Genomic DNA, 12,659 nt, shown 5'->3' on the forward strand with positions numbered 1-12,659 from the left:
CTCTACACATGCCCACCCTTCAAAACCCTCTCCACCCTCCTTTCATTGGCATGGCCCCCTTGGGCCTGGACCCTTGCATTTCAACTTTGGCAGTGCTCCTGCCACCTTGGCAGTGCCAGGATGGTACTGCCAAGGTGTTAGGCAGTGCCAAGGTGCCCACATTCCAGGTGGATGTCCACCCTGCACTGACCCTGACCACCCAGGGCCCTCCAGTGGCACAGGAGACCTGCCAGGCATTGTTCCGCCTGGTCCACGTTTGTGTGGCTCAGCGCTGAACGGCGCCCGGCTGCCGCCTCACTAAGAAGGCCGGTGAGTCCCATAAGCCCGGTGAATCGCGGGTACGTTCGCTGAAGTCAAGTCGGTTTAAAACCGGCATAGTTCGCGCCACTTGGCCACACCCCATGCGGTCGTGTTTCTGACTCGGATACCACGTGGGTCTTGGAACGATCCTGCGAGGTGTGGAGACTGCCGGGAAACCCGGCTGAGAGACCTCTCCCAGCATTCACCGACCGCACCATACTCGAGCGAGAGCGGATCGTGCCTGAAGTAAACCAATAACTTGTCCGAAAAGGCATAATCTTATTTTCCATCTTGGAATTTTAAACTCGTCCTATTACTTCATGAAGTTTTTCTGACTCGTCCTCTCTGCTTGAACTGGAAGGTATACTGTTTTCCCTTTAACAGAGTAAATGGTTTCTTAACAGTGCAAGTGATGGGATGAAACAGTTACCTCAAATCATGACATTTGTGCAGAACAGGTCCCAACCATTGGAGTCCTTCACATTGGATGTAACAATAGTGTAAATCAAGGTGTTTTATTGTATCACAGAGTTCAATGACATGAGACAGGATCGCACAGTCAATTGGGGTCAGTTGCAATCGACGGAATGGAAGTCTTTTCACAGATCCCACTGTGGCCTGAGCCAGTGCTTTATTCTGAGACTCAAACAGATCACGGAATGTGTTCAGGAGGTCCCTTTTACCAGTTTCACTTGCTGCATTTTCAATCTGTCCTTCAATTTTCTCCTTCACCCAGTCAATCACTTGGCAGGTTGTTTGATCAAGAAATGGACCCAGAAACTCCTCCAGGGGCCAAGCTGCCTGTGGGGTGGAGAGATCAAAAATAAAACGTAGAAGTATCTCAAATCGCCCATCTTTCTTGCTCTGGGCTTCACTGAGGAGTTTCCGGATTTCCCCAGGATCTGGAGTCAGAAATAGTGCGAGTGCAGCTACAAACTCTTGGATGGTGAGGTGTGGGAATGTGTAAACCACACTCTGGGCAGAATCATCTCTCTCTAAAAGTTCCAACAGGAACCCAGACAGGAACTGGGAAGATTGCAGATTATATTCGAGTAAATCTCCATTTCTAAACACAATCTTCTTCTTGGAGACTCCTGTGAAGGCCATCCCACCAAGCTTCAGAAACACAGCACGGGGGCTTTCAATCTCGCGGCAATGGTTTTTCAGAATGTTGTAAATATAGTAGGAATATACTTCGGTGACGGTCTTGGGAACTAGCTGCTGTTTCCTGCCTCTTTGTGTAAAGAAGGGACCCAGTGACAGACCTAAGATCCAGCAGTAGGAAGGGTTGTAGCACATGGTGTACAGGATATCATTCTCCTCCACATGTTTGAAAACAGCTGTTGCCACTGCCTGATCTTCAAAATACTTGTTGAAATATTCCTTCCGTTCATCACCAACAAATCCGAGGATTTCTGCCCAGACACTGATCTCAGCCTTTTCCAATAAATGTAATTCAGTGGGGCGGCTGATCACTAGCACTGAACATCCTGGGAGCAGCTTGTGCTGTATTAAACTGTACACAATGTCAGACACTTCACACCAGCATTCGGGACCTGTGCACATGGACAAAGGTTCATTTGTCCGATTGTCGGAAAAATCAATCCTGTCCTTGAATTCATCCAAACCATCGAATATAAACAGCAATCCCTCTGGGTTTTTCCAGATCTCTCCCGGGACATTTCCAAAGTAAGGATACTGATCCAGTATCAGATTCCTCAGGTTTATTCTGCAGTCCATAGTGTTCAAATCCCGCAATTTAAAACTGAAAACAAATTGAAAATGGGGGTATATTTTCCCAGTGGCCCAGTCATAAACAATCTTTTGTACCATTGTTGTTTTTCCAATTCCCGGGACTCCACTCACTACTGCTGAACTCCCAGATTTCGATTTCCTCCAGGAAAAACTGCTCTGGAACAATTGATCAGTTCGTATTTTTTCCAGTTCTCTCTGGAGAAGTTTCTTTCTCATCTCGTCATGGTCTCGGCCTCTTGCCAGCAGTTCATGTTCTACAAGTGTCCGATCTCGAACATTAGAAATGATCGTTAGTTCAGCGTATCGATCAACCAGCTGGAAAACCTTAACCTTCTCCTTTATTAGCATAGTGTTCATTCTCAGTGTTTCAGTTTGTACCAGGAGTGCCTTCTTGTGCTTCTGTTGAACATCTTCAATTAGAACAGACAGAAAGTGGTTCTCTATGTTAGTAATATTGAATTAATAATAACTTCTCAATAACACTTAAATCATCAGTAAAATAGTGCAAAATTCAATTCAGTTTAAGTAGTTTTATGTAAAAATTAAACTCAGTTAATGGAAGCCATGCTTGGGAATTAACTTCCAAGAATAGTTTGACATCCTCACTAGTTTCTGATATTTCGTGAACATGGAGCTTTCAATGAAGGTTATAGCACAAACCTTTGGATCAGTGTCAAAACTGCTGCATCGGACCCTGTTCATTTGGAAAACCTACTGCACTTCCCTGGTTCTGTTTCGGAGGATTAGACCACCAATGCAGCAGCCAGAAGAACGTGTTCAGCACAGGAATCCATGCAGACAGCAACACAGAGAATTGCTGCGTAAGACATGCGTCTTTTGTCTGACACAAGCTGCCATATGGTAAGTTTAAATGTCCAGCGTGAATGGGTGAGTAGATGAATGAGTATGTGATGGTGGTGGTGGGGGGGGGGGGGGGGGGGGGGGGGGGGGGGGGGGGCTACTGTCAGTAAGGCATGTGGGTATGGTAGCAGTTGGGTAGCGTAGTCGTGAGTGACAGTTGGGTAGCGTGGTCAGGAAAGATATATTGCGAAGACTAGGCAGGTTGGTCAAGGTGTTGGTTGGCTAGTGAGTGGTAGTCAGGTCTGAACAGGAGTGGCAAGGGTAAGCATGGTTAGGATGGGGTTGTTGGGCAATCAGGGGGTTGAAGAGGCTGTCGGGTTTTGGTCAGCGTGATTGATTGTGTGTGGCCAGGATTTAGAATAAGACTTTTACATTGAACATTTCCGGGGTAACTTCAGCTAAATAAATTGGAACTTTTACTGGTCTCTGACTCTAACTCAAGATGTTGAAGACAGTCGGACAGGGTCCTGGGGGAAAGGGAATTGCTTGTCAGAGGTTCAGCTCCCATGGCAGTCAGTGCATTGAAAATCCTCAGGCTACTGACACGCTTCATGTATTGTATGTCAGGTCCAATCCGGAGACCAGATGATCTGGGCCTATATTTTCACTCTTGATGCTTAATACTGGCTTGTCCGTGACTATCGGCATCTCATTACATTTTGTAGCATAGGTCTTCGGGACAGGAGTAAGACATTCATGAAATCACGACTGGTCTGGTAACAGTCTCAACTCCACATTCCAGCCGTCCCTCCTTAACATTTGACTCTATAAAAATATAACTGTCTTAAATAAGTTCAATAACCTTGCCTCCACTGCTTTCCGGAATAGAGAATTCCACATTTCGATGATCCGCAGAGAAAAATAATTCAATCTCTGCCTCAAAAGGAAGACCTCTTAAATCGTGTTTCCTAGCTGCAGACTCCTTGACAAGTGGGAACATCATCCTGGTATCCATACTATCAAGTCCCCTAAAGATCTTGAGCAACATTCTCTGGTCCCTCAGCCGCATGTTTTCCAGTGGAATGCAATTCACTGGCTGTGGGATTCTGCCTTCCTGCCACTTGTCAATGGAATTTCCCATTGAAGCCACTCCATGCCACCAAGAAACTGGTGGGCAGGGGTGCACTACCAGTGGGAAAAGAAAACACCAACGGCTGGAGAATCCCAGGCCTTATGTTTCAATAAGATCACCTCTCATTGTTCTAAATTCAACCTTTCTTTACAACAGATTCCTCAACACAGAATTGAATCAAGGGAACTTTCTCTGAACTCTTGCATTTCAATTGTTTATTTCATAGAACATAGTGCAGAAGGAGGCCATTCGGTCCATCGAGTCTGCACCGACCCACTTAAGATCTCACTTCCACCTTATCCCCGTAACCCAATAACCCCTCCTAAGCTTTTTGGTCACCAAGGGCAATTTATCATGGGCATTCCACCTAACTTGCACGTCTTTGGACTTTGGGAGGAAACCGGAGCTCCCGGAGGAAACCGACGCAGACACGGGGAGAACGTGCAGACTCCGCACAGACAGTGACCAAGCGGGGAATCGAACCTGGGACCCTGGTGCTGTGAAGCCACAGTGCAATCCACTTGTGCTACCGTGCTGCCCTTCAAACAAGGAGATTAGAACTCGACACAGTATTCCAGATATGGCCGAAGGATCTGTATAGCTACAGTAAAAATTCACTCCTTCAGTATCCCATTCCCCTTGCAAGGAATGCCACCGTTGTGTTTGCCTCCCTATCATTTTGTGTCCTGCATATTAACATTTGTGATAAATGAACCAGGGCACGCAGATCCCTTTTACCACCAAATTTTACAATCCGCATTTAAAAATAAACAGCTGCTTTTCTATTCCTGTGAAAGTGGATACATTCACATTTTTCCACATTCCATATGCCAAATCTTGCCCACTCACATAACCTGTATACCCCAATGTAGATTCTGTCTCCTCTTGACAACTTATTCTATTATCGATATTGGTGGCATCAGCAAATTTAGTTACCATACATTGAGTCTCTTTATCAAAGTCATTGATATAGATCCTAAACAGTTGTGGTCAACACTGATCCCTGTGGCATTCAATGTTATAGGTCGCCAATCTGAAAAATTACCCATTTATCCGTATTCTTTGCTTCCTGTTAGCCAAATAATCCTTTATCCATGATAATCTGTTAGCCCCGACAGCAGAGGTATTTTGAATTACTTTTAAAGTATGATCTTGCCTCATGAAACAACCTTGGATGTGGCAATTTATCAAATGCCTTCTGGAAATGCAAGTAGAGTACATTTGCAGGCTACCCTGTATCAACAGTGTTATTTCCTCAAAACCAATAACTGTTTTAGTTAAACATAATGACCCTTTCACAAAGCCATACTAACTCTGCCGGATTAAATTATGATTTTCCAAATATCCTGACATTCTAGTATCCTGGACGGCATGATAGAGAGTGATTAGCACTGTTGCTTCACAGCACCAGGGACCAGGTTCGATTCCCAGCTTGGGTCACTGTCTGCACGTTCTCCCCATCCGTGTCTGCATGGGTTTCCTCCAGGTACTTCGGTTTCCTCCCTGTGGTGAATGCATTCATCATAATATAAGTTGTCTGTTGAGTACTGTAATATGATCTCCTTTCCATGTATTATACTGGAACCCTGGTGGGCTCCGCCCCTCCAGACGGTATACAGACCGGCCGCCTGGGGGCAGCGCTCAGTTGTTACAGCAATCTCAGGCAGGCAAGTTCTTGTGTAATAAAGCCAGTGCTCTCTCGCTCTCATCGTCTGGCAGTGAATTGATGGCACATCATAAGAACACAAGAACATAAGAACTAGGAGCAGGAGTAGGCCATCTGGCCCCTCGAGCCTGCTCCACCATTCAATGAGATCATGGCTGATCTTTTGTGGACTCAGCTCCACTTTCCGGCCCGAACACCAGAACCCTTAATCCCTTTATTCTTTAAAAAACTATCTATCTTTATCTTAAAAACATTTAATGAAGGAGCCTCTACTGCTTCACTGTGCAAGGAATTCCATAGATTCACAACCCTTTAGGTGAAGAAGTTCCTCCTAAACTCAGTCCTAAATCTACTTCCCCTTATTTTGAGGCTATGCCCCCTAGTTCTGCTTTCACCCGCCAGTGGAAACAACCTGCCCACATCTATCCTATCTATTCCCTTCATAATTTTATATGTTTCTATAAGATCCCCCCTCATCCTTCTAAATTCCAACGTGTACAGTCCCAGTCTACTCAACCTCTCCTCGTAATCCAACCCCTTCAGCTCTGGGATTAACCTAGTGAATCTCCTCTGCACACCCTCCAGTGCCAGTACGTCCTTTCTCAAGTAAGGAGACCAAAACTGAACACAATACTCCAGGTGTGGCCTCACTAACACCTTATACAATTGCAGCAGAACCTCCCTAGTCTTAAACTCCATCCCTCTAGCAATGAAGGACAACATTCCATTTGCCTTCTTAATCACCTGTTGCACCTGAAAACCAACTTTTTGCGACTCATGCACTAGCACACCCAGGTCTCTCTGCACAGCAGCATGTTTTAATATTTTATCATTTAAATAATAATCCCTTTTGCTGTTATTCCTACAAAAATGGATAACCTCACACTTGGCAACATTGAATTCCATCTGCCAGACCCTAGCCCATTCACCTAACCTATCCAAATCCTTCTGCAGTCTTCCGGTATCCTATGCCCTTTTTGCTTTACCACTCATCTTAGTGTCGTCTGTAAACTTTGACACATTGCACTTGGTCCCCAACTCCAAATCGTCTATGTAAATTGTGAACAACTGCGGGCCCAACACTGATCCTTGAGGGTCCCCACTAGTTACAGGTTGCCAACCAGAGAAACACCCATTAATCCCCACTCTTTGCTTTCTATTAATTAACCAATCCTCTATCCATGCTACTACTTTCCCCTTAATCACTCCTACAAGTCCTGAAAGACGTGCTTGTTAGGTCAATTAGGCATTTTGAATTCTCCCTCAACCCCAACAGGCACCATAGTGCGGTGACTAGGGGATTTCACAGTAACTTCATTGCAGTGTTAATGTAAACCTACTTGTGACACGAAGAAAGATTATTAGAAATAGCCTCATAGCCTTTGTGGTTCGGTTGTAATGGGTTTGTAGTTAGAGATAAATCATTGAAATTTACAATATTGCAGCACAATGGGCTCCCATGCTTAGTTCGCTTGGTGACATTGAACAGGGCATTAAAAATCAAGAATGTTTTGTGGAGCTGAGAGATGCTTAATCAGCCTGGTTGCTGCAGTCTTGTCCACTTGATATAAAACAATAGCCCGAGGACTCTTCAGTTCTCAAAAGACAGAGAGGTTTCAAAATCGTCACTTGTGTCATGCCACCGTCTTGCTCGAGGAATATCTCGAATGGGATTGAATTGTATTTCAGTCAGAGACAATTGATAATGTCTCAGTCGTTAATTATTAAAAGAATTCCATCCTCATTGAAGGTCGGGTGTTGGGAAGCAATTGCCTAGGCAGCCACACTTACTGCAAGAAAGGTGAGCTGATCAGATGCAAATTACAAATGGACCCGGGCACTCCCAGGTATGAGATGAGTCAGTTAGCAGCATTGTGGGCTTAACAGGATTCAATGTACAGGCCTCCTGGTTTTGTGATTGCAAGGGATCTGCACAATGAGGTTTGAGACTCCACATCAGAATAAATTTATTTTGAGTTTGTAACTCCTGGCCAACCCTGTTATCATGTGACTTGCAGCAACCTTTTTTGGTTCAACAGAAAGCAATTTAAAAAAAAAAAAAAACTGTAAAAGAATAAAAGTTCTGGATTTAATTTCATATCATATGGAACCTAAAATCAATGCATCTATTATCTGTGCAGCCATTTCTTTCGCGAATGCAGTCCATCTGGTTCTGGGACATATCAGCATTTAGGTGGAATAGGTTTCCCAGCATTTTTTCCATGTGCTGGTGATTGTTTTAAGATCCTCCCTCCCATTCAACTCTTGTTTTGCATATCTCTTGGGAGTTTTCTAAGGGCGCGATTCAGGGATCGCGTTGCACCCGGCGCAGATCTAGACACGGCAGGCAAAGAGTAGGAGAGGGTGTGAACCATTTTGCAATTCACCTAGCCCGCTCCCAAAGGCGAGGTCTGGATCTGACCCCAAAATGGCAAGAATATCATCAACCCTAATTTGCATTCATTTTACTCTCATTAACGAGATTGAAGTTGAATGCAGCGGCCTCCCTGGAATTACCCGACCCCCTAACGAGAAGTCACACAGGCATCGTTCAGTACTCCTTTTCAAAAACGTGAATCTGAGGGGAACGGAGGAGCTGAGTAGCCATTTCTATTTACCGGCATGCAGCTCTTGGGCACCTTAACTGCTGCCTCAGTGCTCGAGTGTTGGGGGACCGCTCAGGAAGGTTCCAGGGGGGCTGAAGCATTCAAGGTCAAGTGTCGCCCCTGGGCTAGGGGAATGGTAAGTGGCTTTGCTTCTGTGAGGCCTTCAAGCCATCATTAAATATTGTGCAGACCCTTAACACGGGCAACCACAGCTGCAGCCTCTCTGTCCTGTCTGTTCTACCAGTGTCCCCTGCCGGGCAGCACAGTGGTTAGCACTGCTGCCTTACAGCGCCAGAGACCTGGGTTTGATTCTGACCTCGGGTGACTGTGTGGAGTTTGCACATTCTCCCAGTGTCTACACGAGTTTCCTCTGGGTGCTCCAGTTTCCTCCCATTGTCCAAAGATGTGCATCTTTAGTCATTCTATGGGCTGATGGACACCATATGCTGCAGAAGACTCCATCTCAACAAAGACACCATGCTGCACCTATGCCATGTTCTCGCGGACGTTGTACCCCTTGGAGGGGGAGGACGCCCGCTCCCAGTGGTTGTGAAGGTCACTGCACCGTCAACATGTATGCCACCAGGTCATTCCAGGGCTAGTGTGGGGACCTGTGTAGCATATCCCACACCCGCAGGTGAATCCAGGAGGCAACAGATGCTCTTCATGACATCAGCAGTCAAGGGCATTCAGCCTCTGATCTCCGGGTAAGCGTTCTCCAAGGCGGCCTTCAGGACCCGCGACAACGCAGAATCGCCGAGCAGAAACTTATAGCCAAGTTCCGCACACATGAGTGCGGCCTCAACCGGGACCTGGGATTCATGTCACATTACATTCATCCCCCACCATCTGGCCTGCGAAATCCTACCAACTGTCCTAGCTTGGTACAATTCACACCTCTTTAACCTGGGGTTACCCCATCTCTGGATCTGTAAAGATTTAATCACCTGCTAATGCTCGCATTCCAAGCATTGTTTGGCATCTTTGAATTTGTCTATATATGTGTTTCTGGAACAGACCTCTTCATTCACCTGAGGAAGGAGCAGCGCTCCGAAAGCTAGTGACATCGAAACAAACCTGTTGGACTTTAACCTCGTGTTGTAAGACTTCGTACTGTGCTCACCCCAGTCCAACGCTGGCATGTCCACATCATCCTTCTGGTAGTGTGGCGACCAGAATTGAACACTATACTCCAAGTGCGGTCGAACTAAGGTTCTATACAGCTGCAACATGACTTGCCAATTCTTATACTCAATGCCCCGGCCAATGAAGGCAAGCATGCCGTATGCCTTCTTGACTACCTTCTCCACCTGTGTTGCCCCTTTCAGTGACCTGTGGACCTGTACACCTCGATCTCTCTGACTTTTAATACTCTTGAGGGTTCTACCATTCACTGTCCGTGTGGGGTTTTGCACATACTCCCCATGCCCTTCTCAATCCCACAACCCAAAAAGATGTGCAGGGTAGGTGAATTGGCCACGCTAAAATTGGCCCTTAATTGGACAAAAGAAAGAATTGAGTACTGTAAATTTGGAAAATAAAGAATTTGCACCGTTTTTGACAGTTTGTCTCCTATTATATGCACCGAGGGAAGGATAGATAGCAGGTATTTCTGTTGTTTCAGCATTTGGATAGTTTATCTCTGGTATTGTGTGTTTTGGGAGATGGAGAGTCTGTAGATATATAGAAGTGAAGCTGCCATTGGTTCAGGATTCATGCAGGCTGATTACTCTCGTCAATTGATAACAGATTAAGATTACAGCCGTTCTGAAGGTACAGATCTGAAAGATGATGAAAGGAACAGAAATAAATTACTGCAGATCCTGAAAATCTGAAAAGAAAACACAAAAAAAATGAAGGAATATTCAGATCAGGCAGCATTTGTTAAGAGAAACATGCCTGACATTTTTGGTTGTAGACATATGTCAACTGGGGGAAGGAAAATAGAGGTATTCAGGTTTTTCAATAAGTACAGGGAATTGGAGAGAAGGTAAGAACGAAAGGGAAGGTCTGTGATATGGTGCGATGCTGGAGAGATAAAATGGGAAAAGGGATGATTGTAGGATGTAAAATGAGATGATAACAGGACAAGTGAAGAAACAAACAAAGAGCCTGGATGATGTGCAAATGGAGACAGCAACATCACTGCCATTTGTGCAGAAAAACGGAGGAAAGATTATGATTTGAATTTGTCCAACGTAATGGGCCATAACTTTCTGGCTCCTCAGTAATTAGACAGTGCTCGAATGGTGTGCTGGGGAAATCCCTTCTTGGAACCTCCGGTGTAAGGGTTTACCCAGGAATTGCCCCGCATGTGACACCACCCACCCCCACAGATTCAGCCTCCAGTCTGACCCAACACTGCCCCCCCCACAAACACCTCCTGGCCTGACACACCTGGTCTGACTCTACCTCTCCCAGTCCAACTCCACCTCCCACTTAAGTTTTCAAATTTACCACTTCCTTTAAACACCTGCTTTATGGTAACAAATGTCATAAAAAGGAGCATGTCTTTCTTCTCTGCACTCCGCTTACTGTGTGCTCATCAGAGAATCGTTGAATTTACAGCGCAGAAGGAGGCAATTCGGCCCATCGAGTCTGCACCGGCTCTTGACAAGAGCACCCTACTTAAGCCCATGCCTCCACCATATCCCCGTAACCCCACCCAACCTTTTTGGACACTAGGGCAATTTATCATGGCCAGTTCACCTAACCTGCACATCTTTGGACTGTGGGAGGAAACCGAAGCACGCAGAGGAAACCCACACAGACACGAGGAGAATGCGCAGACTCCGCACAGACAGTGCCCCAAGCCGGGAATCAAACCTTTGAGTTGTGAAGCAACTGTGCTAACCACTATGCTATAGTGCTGCCTCACTGGTCCTGTCTCACCCAGCCTGAGTAATTTCCTCAGGAGTGACAGTCTGTCATGATTGACTCTCTGAGGGAGTTATGAGCCAATGTTCAACCTGGAAAACTTTGAAAACTGAGGTGCTTCCCACCTGTATCCAAAATGCATTACCTCACATTTGTGCGGATTAAACTCATCTCTCCCTCTCCGCTGCCCAAGTCTCTAACCGATTTATATTCTGCTGTATCCTCTGACAGTCCTCATCGCTGTTCACAATTCCACCAGCCTTTGTGTCGTCCGCAAATTTACAAATCAGACCAGCGACATTTTCCTCCAAATCATTCATATATACTACAAACAGCAAACGTCCCAGCACTGAACCCTGTGGAACACCGCTAGTCAGTCCTCCTTTCAGAATCGCACTCTTCCACTGCTACCCTCTGTCTTCTATTACCGAGTCAGTTCTGTATTCATCTTGCCAGCGCACCTCTGATCCCATGTGACTTCATCTTCTGTACTAATCTGCCATGAGAGACCTTGCCAAAGGCCTTACTGAAGTCCATGTAGACAACATACACTGCTCTACCTTCAAGCACCTTTGTCACTTCCACGAAAAACTTGAATAATTTAGTGAAACTCGACCTCCCCTTCACAAAACCATGCTGCCTCTCGCTAATACATCCACTTGCTTCCAAATGGGAGTAAATCCTGTCTCGAACAATCCTCTCCAATAATTTCCCGACCACTGACTTGAGGCACACCAGCCTGTAATTTTCTGGATTATCTTTGCTACCCTTCTTAAACATTCATGGATTATCTTTGCTACCCTTCTCAAACATTCATGGATTATCTTTGCTACCCTTCTTAAACAAAGGAACAACATTGGCTATTCTTCAGTGCTCTGGGGCTTCACCTGTAGCCAGTGAGGATACAAAGATTCCTGTCAAGGCCCCAGCAATTTCCTCCCTCAGTATTCTGGGGTAGATTTCATCAGGCCCTGCCGACTTATCCACCTTAATGTTTTTCAACACACCCAACACCTCCTCCTTTTTGATCTCTAAACCACCCAGACTATGAACACACCCTGCCCCAGACTCATCATCCACCAATGCCTTCTGTTTGGTGAATACTGATGCAAAGTGCTCATTTAGTACCGCACCCATTTCCTCTGATTCCACGCATAGATTCCCTCCCGTCATCGAGTGGGCAACCCTTTCGCTGGCTACCCTCTTGCTCTTTACAGATGTATAAAATGCCTTGAGATTTTCCTTAATCCTGTTTGCCAATGACTTTTTGTGACCACTTTTAGCCCTCCTGACTCCTTGCTTAAGTTTGTTCCTCCTTTCCTTATATTATTCCCGAGCTTTATCGTTCCCAGCTTTCTAGTCCTTACAAATGCTTCCTTTTTCTTTTGGACTAGGCTCATAATATCCCTCGTTATCCAAAGTTCTTGAAACTTGCCATATTTATCCTTCTTCCTCACAGGAACATGCCGATCCCAAATTCCTATCAACTGACATTTGAAAGCCTCCCACGTGCAGATGTTGA

At 45.6% G+C, this 12,659-nt stretch overlaps 1 protein-coding gene across 2 annotated transcripts in view; it reads right to left on the reverse strand.

Annotated features, from left to right (window-relative positions):
• The window catches only part of LOC140410264 (NACHT, LRR and PYD domains-containing protein 3-like), a 134,329-nt gene that overhangs the window by 21,863 nt on the left and 99,807 nt on the right, over window positions 1-12,659 (reverse strand). For both annotated transcript variants that reach the window (XM_072498229.1, XM_072498230.1), the window contains one exon: window positions 731-2,465. In XM_072498229.1, the coding sequence (XP_072354330.1) occupies window positions 731-2,465 (1,735 nt within the window). The remainder of the gene's footprint in view (window positions 1-730; window positions 2,466-12,659) is intronic.

The sequence above is a fragment of the Scyliorhinus torazame genome, chromosome 4 (assembly GCF_047496885.1).
Source record: "Scyliorhinus torazame isolate Kashiwa2021f chromosome 4, sScyTor2.1, whole genome shotgun sequence".
NCBI classification, from domain to species: domain Eukaryota; kingdom Metazoa; phylum Chordata; class Chondrichthyes; order Carcharhiniformes; family Scyliorhinidae; genus Scyliorhinus; species Scyliorhinus torazame.